The following is a 21,758-nucleotide window of genomic DNA, read 5'->3' on the forward strand; positions in this document are numbered from 1 at the left end:
TGGCAGGCAATGATACATTCAAAAGTTTCTAAGGGACTTAAAGGTGTAAGCGCCCTTTCCAGCCAGGACCTTGGTCTGTACATAGGGTATAGTCATGAAAAAGCTAAGCACCATGACCCCAAGGGTTTGCATATCTCACTATCCCCAAGAGTATCAGCAAGACTGAAGCTGCTGTCTCTGAACAGAAACTGATAGGTGAACTGACTAAGCTAAGGAGCAGATACTGCCAAAGTAATTTTTGAAGATTTGCCAGAAAAGAAGGCCCTGTGTAACTGGAATTCATGCCATGAATTCCTTTGTGAACTAATATTTTGCAGTCTTAAGCAAAAAAAGAAAAAAAAGTGTGTTATTGGTGGTAAAAAGTAGTCATGCCAGTGCCAGTGCTCCCTTTTATCCAAAAACCTGTGTTAGAGAGCAAGATGTGGTAACCTGGGGCTCAGAGCAGCTTGAGGAGATTACAGCCCACATATCCCATGTGAGTTCTTCAGCCATGAAGGTAATGATCCTCATAATCATAAACATATTTTCTCTCCTACACGAAGATTTAAGTATGCTACTGAATGAAGAACAATTCTGTCAGACAATACAAAGACCATTTTATCCCAAAATATCCTTCAGAAGCAAAAGTCATCTTGTAATATCTAGTTAAGGCACATATGGCTGAGAATGGCAAGTTATGTGGCACATACCTGGGAAAGCAGAGAGGCATGGAGGAGCTGCAAGGATAGTCCATGGGTGGAAGATGTCACTGGCTGCCCAGATTCCCAGAGGGTGGAGTAAGCTGGGCTGGATGCTCAGTGAGGTTCCAGGAGGGTCTGGCAGTGTCTGCTTCAGTTCTTGAGTCACCTGCTACCACAGAGAAGATGTGGGATGCACAGTAAGCCATGTGATAGGGTCAGGGGATTTGGCCTCCATATGAGAGCCCGACTTAATTTAATCATGGCAAATAAAGCAGATGGAAAAATGAATGTGCAAATCTTCCATGGTTAAAGTAACTGGAAACAACCTTCACAACCACTGGGGTGAAGAAAATATCTTCGTTCCTGCTTTTCCACGTGGTGTAATCCAGCATTTTCCGATGGTGGGTTTCTACAGCAGGAAGGCTGAGCCATATGGTTCTACTCACCCTTTGCTCCCATTCTTTCTGCTACACTCACCTGAGCATTTGGCTGGGGTTGTGTTGATCCTGGTCAGCATGGTGAAGGAAAAAACACCTTTTTTCACACCAAACCTTTTCTGTCGGATTTGCATGCTGAAATGATTCAGCACAGAGAAAGCCAAACAAACTCCGAAAGGGAGAGGTCAGGGCCCTGGCAAAGGGCGGGGTCTTGGAAAAACCAAGGCAGGTAATGGTTGCACACCAGCCCGAGGAGCCAGCCAGGAAACAGGTAGGGAATGCCTGCTGTAAACACCATGGCATCAGGCTGCTAAGCAAGTGTAGCCAGTACTGAAGTACCTCTCAAGGGGAGGTATTTAAACATTTTATGGAACTTTACCAGAAGAAATTAGACCTCAGGTAACTTAAGGATTCAGTGATGCCTATATTAATGTTTTTCTGAATTTATGTTTGGATTATAGTTTTTGCAGCATTTTAATAACATTTGGTTTCCTATATCAATCTGAGGTTTCTAACTCATCATATCAAAGGTACTTTTGAAAATGTTATAGAAGTCCTTAATTACCCTCAGTATCCTGAGAATTTTAGCCATTCTATTTCCAAACCATTCAAGGCTAATTGTAATAATTTCTATGTTGTGCAAGAGTCTCCTGATTACAAGTGCCATATATGACTAACTACCATGTTATCTAGTACTCAGCTAGAGCCTTTTTGAAAGACTGATTGTAATTGTGTCATAAATTCTGTTTTCTGGTGACTATTATTCTTATAATGCTAGAATAAGTGGCTGAAAAATACATGTCTATGAGTAATTTTTAACTATATAACTTACAGTTCTTACTTTATTAACTTAGCCTCAGACAATCTTGTTTCCCAGTTCTTAAGAAAGACATAAAAACTCAAACCATAATGTCTTATTCTCCATAAGTCACTTTATTCCAAACCTTAATTAGATTTATCTTTCTGAGGAAGGCCCTAAGGAGCATGCAGCAAAGCCAAGAGTCTGCCATTCTCATACTTCTAATTGTTCTTCAGAGCTTTGTGAAGAAGTTTAAAATGCAATTTTAGCAGTTGTAGCAAAAAATCTGTTAGTCAAAAGGACAATAGAGTATCACATCTTTATGCATTTGCATGCATTGCATATTATTATTAATAATATCTTCCTGTGAATGTCTGATCTCTGAGAAATGAAGAAAAAAATCTTATATCAATAAGAGGAAGGCTAAATTCTCAAACTTTACTTCAACAGAATTAAAACAGAAAATTTCATGGGAACCAAGAGGAAGAAAAGTTTATACTGGCATTCTGATCAGATTTCCTATTACCTATATTATAATTATAAAACCTATATCAATTTGTCACCTATTAAAATTTTTAACTTACAACATATGTAGCTTTTCATAAAACAAGAAGAGTAAGATTAGAAATAATCAAATCTTAAGACTTTTCCATTCCCAGTAAAACCCATGGGATTAAAATCTGGGCTTTTTGCATCTTTCCATTATTTGGAAAGATGCAAAAATTATCATTGAAATAAATGTTTGCTGTTGGATAAATTCTGAATCCAGGTTTTCTTTCTGCACTGTATGACGTGGGAAAGCTTCATTTTTCTCTGCTGCAATGAGATGACAGTGTCAAAACTCTAGGTGACACCAGCCAAACACAGTAACACAGCTCCATCATGCACAAATTGCAGATCTAGCTCAAAGACCAAAGCTTCTAGTCTTATACATGACATCCCAAAAATTAATATGCAAAGAAATATACAATAGTACCAAAATACAAGCCCAAGCAATTCTATTTTCATGCAAAGACATTGATGCCTTTTAAAAATGTCAATTTGAGCTCATAAAAGTGGACAAACACCAGTGCTCACCAATCCCAAAATAAAAGCAAAACTTGAAAAAAGGAGGACAGGGGAGCCCTAAATCATGTGTTACATGTGCAGTCCTTCAGGGAGAAGTCTTGTTCTACTCTTGGACACTATGCTGCATACACTGTCTGGAGAAGCCACAAATCAGCCAAGCACAGATCCATCGCCCAGAGAGACATGGCTTTTCCCATGTGATTTTTACCTATCTTCCAGGGAATTCAGAAAGATTAAAGTAAAATGTAGAGCTTGGTACCATCACATTGTGTTCTGGTCTTTCCACCAGTATACTGAGTCCATAAAACAATTTGTTTTACTCAGAGATTCTTTGCTTTTTTGAAATAGATGAAGTGAAAAAGGCTAACATCCTTCCCAAAAACCAATCTGTAGCCCAAAAACAGACATTTTCTTTATTTATACATACAAATAAAGCACAGGAAAAACAAGTATCATATGGAAAGACACACAGATATACAAATGCTGAGAACATATGTTAACAAATTGACCTCTAAAACCATTTTTCAGTGTGTGAAGAGCAAAAGTGTTTACATATCAAAGGGATCTGCATGGTAGAGTCACTAATGGATTGAATCAAGTTCAATATGCATAACTGTTCACCAGTATAAACCGGGTTAGAGCCGGGAAAGTTAAGAAAATTAAGATAATCATGATTTTTGGGGCATCTATATTAACTAAGGGTTTTTGGTCCCTTGGGGTGCTCTGACCGTACTTTTTGTTGTGCAGAAAATGAAACAAATATGTATAGCTAGAAACCAACATTAGAACTAAATCCATCTGGGGGTATCGTCTCACGAATAGTTTAATTGAATGCAGAGTCTGTTGTCTTGCTCCAAGCTATTTTAAGATAGTTCTCTTTCTCTTGACCTTTTAGATGAGGTCTACAGTTACATCTACCTTTGTTTTTCTCTGAAAATAAGTGTAGATATGGTAGCAAGGAGTATTCTGATCCAGTCAGTTCACCTCAACTTTAGAGAAAGGCTTCTGAAGTGAACAATTGTAGATGGCCCTGACTGAGTGTGCACAAGCCTCAGACTACTCAGTTTTTAGTGACACTCAATATTCCAATGCAGTTATACAGTAAAGAATATTATTATAACCAACAACATATATTTCTGTTTGGTTTATTCACTTTTATGTCATGAGTGGAATAAAGATCAACAGAACTACAACGTCTATTTAGACATTTATTTCTGTTCTCTCTGCCCTGCACCTTGCATTAACATGCAAAATTTTGCAACGACTGCTACAGTGCAGTGAATCATCCCACTAAGTCACTAAAGAGTAAGAAATTTGCTCTCAGATTCAGTGAGTCATCAGCTCTGCACATTATGTGTTCCAGAATTTTTCACAATATCAAGAAAATTCTGAGAACAGTAACATTTCATAAACTCGAGAAAGTCACTTGAAGGGAATAAACAAAAAAAAAAATAGCTTGAGCAAATAATTTCCCTTCTTTTATGACTGAAGGGGTTCTTTAGTATTAAAAAAATTAGTACCTTGAAGTGAGCAAATTAGAAAAAATACACAATTTTTGAATTAAGGAATATTATTTTAATTAAGAAATCTATCAGATGGCATGTGTTTACACACTTGTATTTGTATATGCAAATAACAAATAAGCACAAGCAGGACTATCTGTTACCTGACCCCCTCATTAATATTAAGGTGTTTATCCTCTTAATTTTCCTTTGGTACTGGTACATGTTGTTATTATTGTATTATAAATGAGAACTGAAAGAGGCTAACATGTCTGTGAAAATTTTGGTTTATCACAAAAAGAAGGATATGGTAGATAAGAATTCAGAAACAAACCAACAAAAGCATCTAATGCCAAAAATAGCACAATTTTTGCTCTGCTAAATGCTTCTGAGTGTCAAAAGACCAATTAATTACATTAGTCCTTTATTAATGCATGAAAACGTCATTCAGATATGGGATACTTGTTTTCCAAAGTTTCATTGTAAATCAATGATAGAAGCAGGGAAGCAACCCAAAACTTTTAAGCCCATTTCATTTTCTTGCACCAAGGAAACTTCTGACTCTGGTTTTATACCCTTTAAACTGTATCTGAAGTTTTAATAATTTATATGAAATTAACTGGATAAGTGACTTCAAATATTAGTCTCTAGCCTTTCTAAAAATTAATTGACTAAATTGCTTTGATGGCTATAAATGCTGAAAGTCACTCCTGTCTTTTCTTCACTGTCCAGAGAAATGGGAAGAAAAGACCCACATGTCTTAGAATATAGCCAAAAGTTAGTGTGTCTGATATGAAAATGATACAATTTCCTCTTGCAAAATCTATCCAACAATTTCTAGTAATTTGATGATCTACATCTTTGTGCGTAAGCAAAGGTTAAATAAGGTTAAAACTTTACTATCTGGGCTGTATTTATACTGTAGTAGACTCTTCAAAATATCTAGCATACAGTCTTGACCTTGGAAGAGACTGAAAATGCAATTGCTGTCAGTGGTTCTTATACAAAACTGAGTCAGCATCAAAAATGTCAGCAGAACACTTTCTGTTTTAATTTAATTCTCTCAACATTTTCATTGGAAATGTGTGTACATTTCAACACTGGGCTGCCAAACTTAAGGAATTCCCAGCTCTGCACAGATGATTGCACTGTATGGTTAACCACTTCTCTTCATCTCTGGAGCACTGCATAAAGCAGGGGAGCAGCCACCTTTTCACAGAAGTAGGACCCTCACAGTTGCAACGAACCAAAGATAAAAATATTCAGAAGTACTCCTGACAGGATGTTAGTCAGAAGATGGTGCTATTATAACAGAACTTTTAAGGCAGCAGAGTCTCTAAGGGAAAACACAAGAGATAGTAAACCCTAAGTGGACATTAAAAGCTGATTTCAATGTGAGCTGATGTTCTGCATCTCACTGAATACATCATGGAAATGTACTCACTAGGACACCCTTTAATTCTACACCTTGGCTTGCTTGCATCAAGGGGAAAATGCACAGGAAAACACATTTTAAATTGCCATTCACCAACTATTGCATACTCATTTTCATCATTTTTCAACCCTCAAATGAAAAAAAAAAAAAATTTTGTGAATTTATGCCCCGAACAATGTGTTTCCATATCAATATATGGGGTCTGAGTGAGTTTCTGCTGGTACTGCAAAAAACCTAGAACTAGACAGTAACATAATTTTTTTAGCCTCTGAAACATTTTTAGTTCAAATATAGCTCATAGAACCACTGTTGTGTGTCTTATAGAAGCAGCTTTGAAAGCACTTCTTTTTGTCTTTATAAGGTGAAAAAATGGAAGTTGCACAACTCTTCATAAACAGAATACTAAATTTCCTGCGATGTGAAAAGACTGCGATGTGACTGCGAAGGAGAAAAGGCTGATTTTGGTGGGGAAATGAGGAAACAGACATATAATTACTAAAACTTTCGGTTGCAAGTAAACGAGCATTGTAATTACTTACAACAAATGGGTGATTAGAAATGCATGAAATTAGAGCAGTCTACAGGAAAGCTAATTGTTATAATTGATATGATGAGTGATATGGATTCTATAGTCTTTGGGCAATCATGAAAACTAGATTATAAAGGCAGAATCACTAAGTAGAAATGGCCACAGATGTGTTTTACCGTCTGACAGAGATCTCTTCCTTGCTAGGAAAGCCACAGTGCTTTTCTTAGTATCTAGAACACAATGAATGTACACATACGTGAAGAAAACCCAACTGGGGCAAGTGTTCTCATCATGATCCAAATACATTCATGGAAGAGGTTGCCATTCCTGGCTGCACTCTTGTGCCCTTCTGAAGAAGGTCACCGTATTGAATAAAGTCCTAGAGGAGCAATCTGTTAAAAAAATTGCAAAAATCTCATCTGTGAAATGAAACAGCTTGATAGCCTGGAATTGCTTGAAAATTCAAGCAGGCTGCTCTCCTGGAGGGCTGATAGGCCTTAGTGCTTAGATTCAGGGCAGTGCCATGTAACTAATGACTGTAAGGATAATGATATAATAGCTGTATATGATGTTTAGTTACCTAATTAAAACAATTTAAATATATACATTTCACATTATTTCTGCCTTAACAATTATAATTTGGCTCATTTCTTACAGCTTTTTTTTCAGCAGCAAAGGTCAGCTAAGGGAAAAGATTCAGAGGAATGAGGGGAAAGCATTGAAAGAAATATTTTGTAATTAGCTATTCTTAGCTATTATTAGTTACTTAGCTATTCTAGAGTAAATCCAGAGGAACTTTGCTGCTTTTACTGCAGTGTGTATTTACATCATGGGAAAAACCAAGAGAATGGGAAAAGAGACAGTCAGTGGAAATGGAGTGTAACATGATTGAAGAGAGGGGTCAAATTCTTTCCTGCCAAAAATGAGCAAACCTCTGTGAAAATGTCAGTGAAGCTTCACTCAGAAATGTCAGGAGAAATTTTAACTGGAGTGGGAATTTCACAATGAATATGTTTCTGTTTTTTTGAAATAGAGCCATATCTTTAAGCATTTTTATGATTAAATGCAAGCATTTTCAGTGGGCTCTACTGTGCACCATTCTACAGGACACTTCTGTTTCCTTGCCAGACAGCCCCTGTGTCTGCACTGTTGGAGAAGGGAACCCTGCAGCTTCCAGGCTCCTTTCCACAGACATGGGCTGCTGGCTCCTGACTGAGTTTGTCAGTGCCCTGCAGCCCCAGCCCTGCCAGGCTGATGGGGTTTCTGCCAGGTGTCAACACAGCCCTGGCTTCTCTGCCCCAGTGGCCACTTCTACAGTGCAGGTGTGAGCTATGCAGATCTGCAAGGATCTTTTAAAAAAAACTTTTAAAAATCTGCTTTCATGGTTGTTTTTAAAACTTCTAATTTAAGTTTGGGAGCTTCCACATTCAATTCAATTCTGAAGCATGAAATTAATTTCCCTTAATTTTAAGTTATCTTCAGCCATATTTTGTTGTGGATGAGTGAGAGAAAAGAGTAAAAGCATCAGGCTTTATTTAAAAGGAGAAGAAATCTGAGAATTAAGGAGTTAATTGTATTCTGGCATGAATACCATTCTCATTACCTCACTGTCCAATACGGGTAAACAGAAAGAATCAGAAATATGTTTACAAGTATTTCAAGGGCACTATTAATTTTGATAGATTTTTTATGTACACCAAGTATTTATGTACATCCAAGAATATTGATCTGGTCCTTGGATGTATGTCCTGCGGTACACAGTATAGGTCCTGCTAATTAGAAACTCTTACATTTTCACTAAATTAGTAGATTACAAACCATGAAGTGTTTTCAGGCTCAGTAGTTTGCTAAAAAGTCCTTCCTTTATGGGGAATAGAATTAGCTATACTAATTCAATTTTCCATGAAACCGATTCAGGAGTTTTGTTTGTTGCTAAATGCACAAATCCTTTTCACAGACAGGTTTCATGGAACCCTATGCACTTAGCTATGTATGTTTATTCACAAGAATTCATACCAAGATAGCAAAACAAGAAAAATCCAAATACATGCAAAAATGAAAGAAAAAATAAGCAAAAAAGATTTTTCAAAGTTTCACATCCCAGTTAAACAAGTAACTGACTTGGCAGGTCTTGTCTTTGTTCTGTCCCTGCAGCACAGTCTAGGAAAGAGCACTCCCGGTGGGAGCTGTTAGTCTTGAATAATGAAACAGATAACATGCAGAGAAGGCTGAAAAGAGCCATTGCAGAGGTTAAGGGAGAAACACTAATTTTGGAAAGGAATGCCAGTGGTGGATGTAAAATTTGCCCAAATAAAAGGGAACACATGTTCTTGTGGCAGAACAGCTCAGCAACCAAGAAAATAACCAGGCATGAAAAGCTTTATTTTCCAATTAGATCAGTTTAGGGAATTTGACATATGGGCTGTGTTTCTCTATCGTGTCTTGTCCAACTTTTGGTCGCTCTGCAGTCAAGTAGCTCCAGGTTCAAGCCTGGACTTCTCTGTCAAAGAATTTATGGGGGCAGAGATGCCAGAAAGATCCCCCACAAAGTTTTCTCCTTACAATTTAGTCAAAGACCCTTCTCATTTTCACAAGTGTTTCTGCTCATAAGTCAGCTGGAAACCCAGAAGAGACCAGGACAAATTTTACAGAGAAGATCTGCTCCCATATCTCTGCTTCAATATTATTTCTCTGAGAGCTGTTCCCTAGAAAATATGTTGCTCTCACATCTCCAGCCAACATCTGGCCTAAGAACCCCTGCTATACAGATATGAACACAGTCCCAGTCTTAACACATTGCTAAACTTCCCACTGAGGAGGAGGAAAATGTAAGAAAAGGGAGGGATGTAACACTACTTTCAACTCTACTGGTACAGATTTATGACCCTGTTGAAAAGGTGCTCCAAGATAGTTGTTGGGTCTGCAGAAGTAGCTTTTAAATGCAGTCACTCCCATATTGGAGTGGAAAGATGTGGTCTACATTCTGCACACAAAAAACCCATGAAAACAGAAAAATATTTTGTAAATGTAAATTATAGGTCCAGGTAACCCCTAAGACTGCCTTTCTTTCCTCAAAGTTATGAGCTGCATGGACAGAAGTGCCAAGTGTATGCATCCCTTGCCAAGAGTGTGCAACAGGGTTTGGAGCACTGGGACACTGGAGGCCTAGTTGTCTTCCCTATCCTGCCTCTCATCAGCTCTTCTCTTTGTCAAGCCTCTCCACTTTCCTGTACATGTAATGTTCAGCAATACTAATAACACATACTTCTATTGTAAAGCATTAACATCTGCTAAAGCAATGAAGATACTCATTCATATTAATAAGAATTATCAGTGGTGCCTATTGGAAGCAAAAATGTACAGGAAGAGAACAGAAAGCACTTAGCTGGAAATATAGCAGTCGGGGGAAGTGTCTGTGTCATGTGTTTTAAATGTGGAAAACAGAATACAAAAGGCCCTTTTAATTCACATGAGATTCATGACCCCTCATATACCACGTTTGGTGATGATTTATTTGAATTAAGATGGCAAGAAAATGTCCTCTCACTGTTTTTTGTTACATTTTTTTAGTTTAGTTTTCTTTTGTTTTTAATCAAGCTCTTGCTCAACCCCTGTGAGTAAGAATTCAGTAACACATTGTAAATCACATTTTGCAAGTTCTGTGACTTCAGATGAGATAGTAAAAGATAATGCTGTATAATTCACATGTGGCTGGTTTGTCATTCAGGCACCACATGTCAGATTCTCCCTCTACACAGCTGAATGTGTGAGCAAAAAAAGCTGTAGAAACTGCAAATAATGTAATTTTAAGGTCCTGGTAATTAGAATGTTTTGATTATTGCTGAAACAATTCAGAGTCTTAGTATAAGCCTAAGCCATTTTTTTAAACTTTAACAAATTCATTTTATCATGAAACTTTTCCAAAAGAGGAATTGACAAAAAATCTCAAAAAACAACAATCAACTGAAGCAAAACAGAAGTACACAGTCAACAGTCAAATCTTTTCCCACTAAAAGGCAGAGAAAATTATATTCCAAAAAAAAGTGTGACATCCCATCATGATAACAGAAGGTTTCTCAAAGCTTCACATACAAAATAAACATCTGAGTAAAACCTTTTCAACAATGTAATGTTATTTTTAAGCAGTTAGGGATTGTCACTGGCTACAGTTGCTCAAACAAGGTCTAAGCAGAGTCACTGTCCTAAACCTACACTGTTGGCCCTAAGAGAGTCTCAGTTAAGGTGTCTACATCACAGGTGTAACTCAAACCACTCATGCATCTACCGTTTACCAAAATGAGGCCCCAGGTTTTCTGACAATTGACTCACATCATAATGTAAAGACTAAGTACTGTTTTATAGCTTTATACACCCCAGTAGGAAAAACAAACAGCTGAGCTCTCATGTGCACCAAGAAAGGCCTGTTTTCTTGTTCCTAAAGATACCCAAGCTCCTCTAGTGGTTTCATTTTCACTACCTACCTAATCACTGACACAAATGCATATTTACCTGAACAGCCTACTATGGGTATTCTCAGTTCAGTCAGAGAGAAAGGAGAGTTTCTGCCAGGCTAGAGCCTGGGAAAGAGTTGCAAAGGAATGTAAATAATTCTCTATCTCTCCTCTTGTTGTTCACATTGTTTATATATATGTTCTGCCACCGTGTGTCATTCACTGAGCACCAATGGTGTGAGATGTTTTTACTCTAAGACCAATGAAATTATTCTGCATGATGCTCTCCATAAAAGAGTGATGTATTTGAAATAAAGTAGCTGGAGTTCACATCATCCAGCCTTCTGAACTGGAGTTCTTTCGTTCCTGTCCCGCCTCAACAGCGACAGCCTACTGCAGAAGGAAGAGTCATGGCATTGTTAAGGACACGCAAGCATTTCAGATAGATGCACAGCGGGAAGAAGCCTGATCATCGTTTTGTTTGAAGACATCCACACCAATAGCTCTCCAAGACCTCTCTAGCTGGGCTTTGCACTGGAACAATGTTTTGCTATGTTGTCAGATACCAGTCAGATTTGCAACATTAATTCTGAGGTTTTTGGGTTTTCAGCCCTTGAGGTTCCAGTTGTTAAGAGTCTTCATAACTAGAGAAATGGATATAGCTACAGGTAAATTTTCATATAATTATGTACACTTTGCATTAAATATATGTGTATATATTATGCATAAATATATATAAAATAGCAATTATTTGATAGGACGAAGGGAAAGCACAAAAAGTCTTGCATTAGTTGGTACTACTGAAGAAGAGCATATATGAACAGGTTTACCTAAAAACATGCCTACATTTACTTCTCCAGAGCATATAGAAAGTTAGATGCCACTATCCTTTATTGCAAACAGAGGAATGACCAGTTATGGATTTATTAGGAATTTTCAAAACCATTTCTCCTTTCTAGTGTTGAGTAGAATACTAGCCCTTTGAGGTATGATTTTTATTAGTAGTGTAGATGGTTCACCATCTGCTGTTGAAGAAACAAGAAAATAAAAGTAATTTTGCAAAATATCTGTACTAAAAATGAACCATAACAAAATCTGTCTGTAACCACCACTGATGTCCTGCTTTTTCTTTTAAAAGTCAATGTCATTTTGTCATGTGTCTAAGAAGCAAAGCCACAGCAGAGGGAAACATTATTACAGGTTTATTATGTCTCAAAATATAGAAATATATTCCAACAGCATATTTTAAAGAATAATATAACAATAATCTTCAGCTTCTTAGTCTCAAAATGGTACACCATTATTTAAAAATATATTACTTAATGTACCCAAAATTTAATGTCCATCAAATTCCATTTAGAATAAATTGAGTTCAAAAAAGCATATCCACCTACTCAATTTATACAAAAAAAAAAAAACCCAGTAATTTTTTGAAGACAACTGAGGAGTTTAAACTTTCTAAATTGCTAGTTTAGATGCAGACCTTTTTTCCTATACATTCTTGTACATGAAGTGCAACTACATCTAGATATGTAGGTAATGTCAGTATAAAATACAGACAGGAGTGTAAAATGGAAACGTTCTATTAAAGGGAAAGAGTTCCCAAGGCTGAAATCAGAACTGCTAATTTTTTTTTTTTAAATTGAGTGTATGCATAGAAAGGATTTATGTATTACTCCAATAACTAGGTAAAATAAATTAGTTTCTGCAAAAACAACAGCTGCCTATTCACATGCATACACACAGTCACACACATGCTGATTTTATGAGTCTGTAATCATCTGAGTTTTCTGAGATATGTTTTAAATAACCAGAGAAGCCAGTTTATATGATTAGACTGTCAAAGAAGAAACTTATAAATCCTATCAATTTTTTAGCAGCTCTTTGAGAATGGTTTAAAGGAAGCATTTTTAATGAAGACAGTCAATGATAAAAGTGTATGTGATAATTAGCTATGTAATAGATAGAAAAACATTTCTATTTTCCCATTTTCATAACAGTAAAACAAAGGGGTGCCCGAAGATATTAAGTGTAATTAATTCGAAATAAACCTGTGTGTAGTGGTGGTGGGAAAGGTACTTTGCAATTGGTTGTGTAATTCACAGCCAAAGGATTAAACTTGAGGCCAAAATTTAGTGGGAATAAAAAGTAATGTATATGGATTTAAGAAATATTAAAGTGGCAATTGCTAAATAAAAGGAAAAGTATCCCTTATTGAGTCTCATTTTTTAAATCAATCCCCACCTGATAGAAAAGCAGATGGGACTGAAAGTAGGCTGCAAGTTACCCAGCATCTTCTTATGAAAGGTGTTTATCTTTTCCTGCAAACAGCCACCACCTGGGATAAGACTTTTGATTAAACAAGTGACAGCTGCTGCACCCCCTGTGCCTTCCCTTGGACACTCTTAAAACATATCCAGAAGCAGGAGCTAAATAAAGCAAAGTCCTTCTATACCCTGTACTCTGTACACTTTATGTATAGTAACCTCTGTGTGTAATGGGAAGGCTTGTGTGGTTTTTTGTTTGATTCTGGCTTGTTTTATACTATTTTAAAAATATCTACCAGAGCAGTGTCATAGATAATAGATTGATATAATTTGAGGTAAGAATGTTGTAGTTCAACTTTTAGTGTTAACTTGGAAAGCCATAGATAGAGGCAAGAGTCTACACAGAATTTCTAAAGCCTAGAGCCTTTTGCAAACTCTGCAGCTTACAAGCCAAAAAGTAACATACTCCTCGAGTTACACTCATCTTGTTAAAGAAAATAGTTATAACAATTATGTGCAATTTTTTCACTTCTATTTTTTATCTGCTATTTATTTACTTAAGCATTGTTCAACATTTCACTTTTTCTAATGAAGCAGAAGTTCTAAAAGAAAAAATATGTTTAGCTGAGCAGTTTTGTTTAGTTTTTTTCTTCCTGTGCCTTTTTCTAAATAAATACCTAGTCACAGTTTTCATTGGCATAATATGACCAAATGCATTTTAGTTCCTCTAATAATACAAAGCAGTTACAGAAGTTGTGGAGTTTCTAGTTTAAAAAAATCCCATACAAAAAGGCTTTACTTTATAATATTGAAATGGGATAAAGCAAATTTCAGTATGGTGAATGGAAAAATTAATTTGTGAACTTCTGCTGCATAGTGAGGTGACCCATTAAATAAATGGTTCTGAAATTTTGCTCATACAAAAGAAATTATATACTTTTAAATAAATAAAAGCTACTATATACATTATACTGTACAATTAAATGAGAGATGACATGAAATGGAATAAATTTAGGCCTGCCTTTTCATCAGCAATGTTCATATCTTGACTTTATTACAATTTTGAATAAAACCCTCTGCTTTAGATTACTTTTTTTTATTTTAGTGGCAGCCACATGAACGCACCACCATATTCCTGTATTTTTTTAAAATAACATTGGAGCTGTCATCAAAGTAGAGCACGGAGATTGCGTTCAGTTTTGTTGGTGCACAGCATGGCTTTGGTACATGATCGGGGAACATCAAGTGAACCTGAAAGACAGATAAATACATAGCTCATATATCAAACAGAGAGTTGTGAGGACAATGTCAGTGCAAAACATGTCTTTGCAATTCAGCAAGGGCTGTGGTCACAAATTTTCCTCAGTTAGCAAATTTAAAGTACAGCTTACCTCCAGCATATTTTTCTGATTTCAATTGCACAGGGTTATACAATAAAAGCAGATGGAGAGATAAATGAGAAGTGGCCAAGACAGAAAGTTGGTTTTCAGATGAAATTCAGAGAATTTGAGTTAGGTAGCTGCTCAAGAAAACATTTAAACATATTGTCCATACCATCTTTGCTGAGGGCAAGGCATAGCATGAAGCAAAGGCCCCAGATCTCATCAGGACCCCAGTATGTGCTAAAATACTTTTCTGTGCTGGGGATTCAGTGTGGAGGAAAATCTATTGCAGACAGCAAAGGTTGTGCAGGCAAAGCCTTATAATGAAACTGCTTTCAACCTATGAAATGGTAAGATGTGGAGTCACAGACAGTATGAGTGCACTTTAAGGTCTATGGATCCAATTATACTTTCACTGAAATAAAAATCAGTTCATAAGGTGGGTGCCAGCTGGACAGAATATTTGGGGCAGGGGCTGAGGCATAGAAGTCTTTATGTTCACCAGGCTGAAATGTATCAATGAAAGATTAAAGAAAAGAGTTTTGAAAAGCGTCCCAGAACAAGCAAGATCTAGTAGAAATAAAATGGGGGAAATACCAGTTCTTTGTACTTGAAAGAAGGTTGGATGTAATATTCTACACATGCTGAAGACTTGGAACCTGGTGAGCCAGAGAAGAGGGTGTTGTAACAGAGACGGCAATAGATTATTAAGGCATGGATGAAGACTTTGTCAGTAATAGATTTTGTTTGTATGTTAAGTCTTTGTAAATCTGTTAGAGCCATCTGTCTTGCAGTGATATAAACCCAGAGCCTTTGCCAGACAACAGAGAACAGTCTATCAGGAAACAATTTTTACATAACAGTTACCATGAGAAGGTCTTTTGAAATGAGCAATAATTAATCCTGAAGTAGCTGTTTTGTAACAGTTTAGACACACATTTAAGAACTATTTAACAAATTAATAGCAAAGCACTGGAGAAAAAAATGATTGTGCCTGACTTGGGCAGATGTTTGTCCAGCCATAAATCATGGTTCCACCAGCCCCTGCCATCCCTGATGGAAGATCTGTGGCCCCTCAGAAGTGACGTTCACAGCCTTTTCAAATGTTTACCCCAAATTCAGTGCAAGCCAACATGATTATCCACTGCTTTGCATGACCAGGAAGACAATACTACCCCTGTGCCTGTTCTGAGGGTGATGCAGGAGACAAGAAGTTTATAGAGCTTATTAAATACACCCTGTATTTTATTTATATGCATCTGTATTGTCTGTTTGCCTGAGTTCAATTGCAGACAAACAAGAGAGGGAGAGAGTGAGGTACTGGCCCATATTTTTCCTATTCTTGTTACAAAAGAAAATAAAAAATAATCAGTTAAGTTTGGAGGGGTACCAAGGAACAATAATTTCCTAACCCAAAGAGCAGGCTTTTTCAGAATGGTGTGATCATCATGGCCAGGAGGTGACTGCATTTGGATTAGGGTGGAGCATATGAATAATTGCTTCCCAAGCCATCCCCATATGCACACCTTGTGTAAATCTGAATTTTATATAATTTAAACCAGAAAGCATTAAACTACTGTTATCTCATCTAATTTATGTACAGCTAAAACTTAATTGGCCTCATGATTTTTTGGCTGCACTGAATGCATGTTCAGTACATGCAAAGGGAGACACGCAATTCCAAAATGGCCATAAAAAGAGCAAAAATTAAGTATCCAATTTAAAAAATAGGACAAACTACACACATTTCTCAACAATGGGAAAATAACCATTTTGGACAGGAAAAACACACAAGAGAAAGTAGCACTAAGCCAACTCTTATTTAACAGTCCATAATTGCAGGAGGGAACTCTAACCTGGGGATCTCAGTGATATTGGCAACTTTTCTGAACAGTGCTTGTGTAATACTAAACTATTTCTTTGCTGACCTACTTCTTTTTTGCTCAGGACTGCAGATATGCTGTTCTTCATTGTCTTCTAAGAACATTGCTTCCTTGCCAACTGGCATTTTCTGTTCCCTTTCACCTGAACTCCTTAACACACTTCTACTTATTTGTAAGTGTGTTACAAATGGCATTTTCCCTCTGACATTTTCCCTTCTTTTTGTAAATCTTGCTGACTGGAATTCTAGTATAGAGGAATAATGTTGCATTGGTGACTGGACTTGGAGAAGGTGAGTAAATTAAAAATTGAATGGAACAGAAAAGTTCTCAGCATATGTTGAGTTTTTGAAAATGTCCCTGTCATATAGAAATACTTGGCAATTTTCACAAACAGAACTTGTTTTCTATCAGAAAGAAATCAAATTTTATTTTTGTTTGTTTGCTTGCTTGGTTTGGGGTTTTTATCTGGTGTGGGGTTTAAATTTGAGGGAGGTGTTTGGGCCAGTATCCCAGGTAGTAACTCCACTCATTTCTCAAGGGGGAAAGATTTTTCAGGCCCAGATTTTGATGTGAAAATAAAAGAAAAAGATCATTATCCTTGGACAATCATAAGCATAATCTGATAGTCAGGATACCTTCCCATTATTAGTTTAAATCAAACGGAACCTTAAATCCATGATTCTTTAATCTCAGTTGTGTGCCTTGAACATTCCAGAAACTAACTATGGATGACAACCCTTTCCTGTTCTCACTTTGTGCTGCGAGTATTATCTCTCATTCCTCTCCTCCTTAATCGTACTGCTAATACCAGCGCTATTCAGTGCCAGTTTTTCAGCTGGCACAGGTGAAAAATCAGTTTTTGACCAGACTGACTAGACTTTGGCCTTACAGCATTACATTTAGTAATTTTCTAAAGGTCATGATTTCTGTAGATGAGCACTGCTGGGGTAGAGGAGGCCTAGCCAGCTGCCTCAACTAAGATCATCTTTTTGGCTGCTCTGGCTGAGGCACAGGACTGACATAAGAATTAGCAGAGGCAGAAAGCTGGCTGCAAATCCCCTTTTACATGTACCAGGCAGAGCAACAGATCCAAATACACTTATTTTTAAATTGCATTTGTAAGCCAGGCATGACTGAACACAATTTCTTACATGCAAATGCATCTGTTTGCAAAGCTTCACATTAAATTACAGTGTAAGAATCTCTGCCAACAGTTGACAACAGAGGTCCACAGAGTGGCCAAGTGTCATCATTTCTGGAAGGTATAACATGTAGATGTTAACACTGAGCTTCAATAAGCTGCAAAAAGTTTTGGAAGTCAAACCGGGGGCCCCTTTGGTTCCTGTCTACACAATTCTCCAGAAAAATAACACCGTCTTCTCATGTGCTATTGCATTTGAAATGGAGCTGAAACCTACCACATAGGCCACTCTGAGCAGGTCATCCTCTCTCCAGCAAAATCACTAAATCAGGTTTTAAAATGAGTTATGATTTATCAAGAAATAATCAAAATTCAGTAGTGATAAGCAGAAGAGTCAGACTCTGAGCAAAGACACAAACTACAGCATAGGCGACTATAACACAGTCAGAGGCATACCAGAGTCTGAACAATGGCATGGTTTGTTGCGTTCATGTGGGCATTGAGGGGAAAAGAACACTCTCCATCACAGTAAAACGCAGCGTAGCCCTCCGGTGCAATAATCCAATCCTAAAGCAACAACAAATAAATCCACTCATTATATTTTCTCACTCAAGGAATTTATAACTATATCAAAACTAAGACTTGCTCAATGGCAGAATGAACTTCAGAAGGTGTCATGTGAAAGGAATGGTTTTTTTTTAAAAGTACTTGCTTTGTTCATGCAAAATTGAGATGAAAATTAATGAAACCTAAAAATCTGTACTGAATACCAGCTAATGAGGCTATAAGGGAGATTAAAGATTAAAATATATTTGCAGAATACTTTTCCTTCCTTCCTTCAAAACTAAAAGTTTTGAGCACTTCTTGATGTAACAAAAGTAATTACAATGCATTCTCTTCCTTCAGCATAGTCCATGCTGTTAACTGTATTACTGTGTGACACTGAGTGTTGCTAGTGATTACCTGTTGGCATGTCCATGAATCATACATTTTCAGTATTTCAAGGAACGCAGAATGGGGAAAAGACCACAAGAGGGAAAACATTTTAAAATGTTAGTAAAAGCTGTGTGTTTAGTTTGCCGAGTTCCTCCTCTGCCAGGTAATGGAGGTGCTGCAGGAAGGGCAGAGAGGATCAAGTAGCTACTTCTTGGAATTTGTATCTTTTTTTATTGTATATCATTTCACTCTGTGTTTCACTGATCAAATATTGTACAGTGTAGTTCTGGTTTTCCAGCTGAAACTTTTAATTCTTACGGTAGCCTTTGTGTTAAAAATTTTCTTTTTTCTTTGACTACTGCAGCCACTATGGCCACTGATCTGACAGCTTAGCACATCTTGGAGCATATGAGAATCTACTGTTAAAAAAAAAAAACAAACACAAACAAACAAACAAAAAAAAAAACAACAAAAAAACCCTGTTGATATCTGAAAAAAAACCCACCCTGTAATCAAGAGACAATGGCTCACTTGTTCAGCGGCCTGAGTTCAATACCACAAGCCTGCTCTGTAGCCCTGGACAGGGTAGTTATGCTTTACAGACTTGGGAAAACAGTCTCTGCCTACTTCTTCAGGCTGCTGTGGGGATAAATATACTACAAAATATCAGATAGGATAATGAGGCCATATGAGACTCTGAGCTAGATACATAAAGGATGAGCTGTCACTAAAGAGATAGCAAACTTTTGCTCCTCATAGACTTGTTCTGCTCCTGGAGGGTTGTTTTAAAATAATTCCGTGAAATGTGAAATGCACAGGCAACCATCCCTGGGTTCTTACCTATATATGCAATAGTTAGAGGTTCCTGAAGGCCTTCTTGTTCTTTATAGAGCGTTCCTTGCTTTCTTGGAAAAAAACCTGGACTGATCTTTATTTTCTTTTCCCATAATGCCCTGCTTCTGACTTCATGACCTTTTACTGTAAGTATATTATTTTTTGTTACTGTGTGGAAGGGTGAGTTTTCCTCAGAAATTATATAAAATTAGCTATGGTATAATAAAGATCACTGAGAAATGACCCAATATTTATTTCCCTAAGGACTCTACCCCAGTGAAATCTCTATGACCTGCAGCAGACAGCACTGAACAAGGGGGATTTAAATCTGAACTAGTGAAAATTTAAAACATTTCACTACTTGATGTGGGGATTTTGGTTTCATTTAGTGCAGATTCACTCAACTCTTGAGCAGCGGTTTAAATTTATCTTTATGTGAATTAATCCAAATCATAAAGTCACTAATGTAGGCTATATCTCTGAGAGAAGAACTAAAAAAAAGTAAAGTTATAGTGATAGCAATACTGAGAAGGATTTGTTACAAAATGTATTTAAAGAATCTGTCTCTCATCCCTGTAATACCAATTTCCATAAAGAAAACAAAATGTAAATAATGGGGAATTTTAAAATAGATTGCCCCAGTTTGAACTGTTAGGAAAAAGCATTTATAATCTTACCTGCCATCCTAAGTCTCGGAAACTCACATAAAGTTCATGTTTCTTACATGCTTGCTTTTGTTCGCTTGTGTTATAATCTACAGGAAGTAAATAACATTAATAAATTATTTGGAAGCATTGCTAGAACTGAAAAGCTTAAGCTTTTTTTGAGATCCTTACCAAGCTGTACAAAGGAAAGTAAAACCATACTGTCATTTATACTCCTAGGGTTAGTTGTAAAGGCAATGTAAACCTGGAAATACAGAATCAGCAGAGTCAGACTGACACAATTTCTGTACACTGGCAAAATAATGCATACAGTATTAGGGGAAACAGGTTTACAAGATGTCTATTTGCTGGCTAGCTGGGTAACACCTCTGATAATAGCCACACAGGTAATCAAAGAGGACAAGTGAGAGTCTGATCCAAAATATCAGGGAAATCATCTGTAGGTTGGCCTGATTTTAATTGCCAGGTAAAGAAAGTAGCCCAGTTCAAAAGATGAATTACCAACAATAAAATTGTCCTGAAGCAAGGGAATTTCCAAATGTCTCTTAGTTAAACACATAGTGGCACATATTGTACTTATTTTTTGCCATATATTCTAGAAATATTCACCACTTGATTATCTTCAGTTGCCAGTACTAATGTAAACAAGTAGACTAACAGGTGCTTTTTAAAGGACTGAAAGCGCTCCGTCAGAGATTTATCAGAATAGAAGGACACCCAGAACCTTCCATACATGCTTCTCCACCACAACCTTGCTCCTGGAGAAATTCTAGTACTTGTTCCTTACTGCTCCTAAGTAACAGGAAAGGAAGGGAACAGGGTCATGTCTTCATCACATTAGCCCCCAAAGTTGGTTTATACAGCTATTCATGTGATGCCATAAATGAGGCATGTGACAGAGCAGGGAGTACAGACTGTCTCTTCTGTTTCTAATTCAAGAATGCTTAAGATAACTTTTTTGAACCAAAATAACCATTCTAGGAAAAAAAAAAAAACAAAACCAAAAACAAAACACCAATAAAAATTCACACCAACAACAAGAAAAAGCAAACAAACAAAACTCCACAAAACCCTAGCAAGGAAGACATGGAAAAATAAAACAATTATTTCAGTTTCAGAAAAATAATTTTTAGAATGTTTTTTTTACATATATAAGACTTGAGACTGAAATGGGAAGCTCTCTGAAAAATTTCAGGATAATTAAGATTCAGAGAGAAACTCCTTTTTTATATAAAATGAAAGGAACTTCCACAGTCTCTGAACTAATCTGCATAGTTTTTCACCATCCTTGCAGAAAACTCTTCCAAATATATGGCCTAGAGGAGTTTTTCTGCAAATTTGTCAAGTGCTTCTTGTCAGCCATCCTGACCTCTGCTACCATTGCTTCTCTGGGTTCTCTTCAGCTTCTCTGTGTCTTGCCAAAGACATGATGGCCACAACCAAAAACAGTGTAGAATAAAGTAAAATATTTCAGGCTTGTTTTCTTGTAGTATTACCCAGAATAGGAGTTCTGCAGTAATATCACACTGTCAATAATCAGCTTCCAAACTTTTTTTTTAATATATTCCTTCTCATTAGCCTTAGGAGTCTGTTGTAGTTATACAAATCAATGAATAAAGAACAGATGGCAGACGAGGGTGTTGATGAGAACTGCAGCATGATGGGGCTGCAGCAGCCATGGTAAGGTAAAGATTCTGAGGGATGACATCAACAACAGCATTGCAACCTGTTGCAAGTCAAGCAAATATA

The 21,758-nt window shown here is 36.9% G+C and overlaps 1 protein-coding gene across 2 annotated transcripts in view; it reads right to left on the reverse strand.

The window, feature by feature from the left end:
• Window positions 1–3,383: 3,383 nt before the first annotated feature.
• Window positions 3,384–21,758, reverse strand: part of BMP5 (bone morphogenetic protein 5) — a 65,741-nt gene continuing 47,366 nt past the window's right edge. The window contains exons 5-7 of one of the 2 annotated variants that reach the window (XM_002194989.7): window positions 20,022–20,098; window positions 18,031–18,141; window positions 3,384–14,419 (exon numbers count right to left, since the gene is read on the reverse strand). In XM_002194989.7, the coding sequence (XP_002195025.2) occupies window positions 14,270–14,419; window positions 18,031–18,141; window positions 20,022–20,098 (338 nt within the window). In that variant the 3' untranslated portion in view covers window positions 3,384–14,269. The remainder of the gene's footprint in view (window positions 14,420–18,030; window positions 18,142–20,021; window positions 20,099–21,758) is intronic. The other variant, XM_072926456.1, reaches the window with a different exon arrangement.

This window comes from Taeniopygia guttata, chromosome 3, assembly GCF_048771995.1.
Source record: "Taeniopygia guttata chromosome 3, bTaeGut7.mat, whole genome shotgun sequence".
In the NCBI taxonomy this organism is placed as follows: Eukaryota; Metazoa; Chordata; class Aves; order Passeriformes; family Estrildidae; genus Taeniopygia; species Taeniopygia guttata.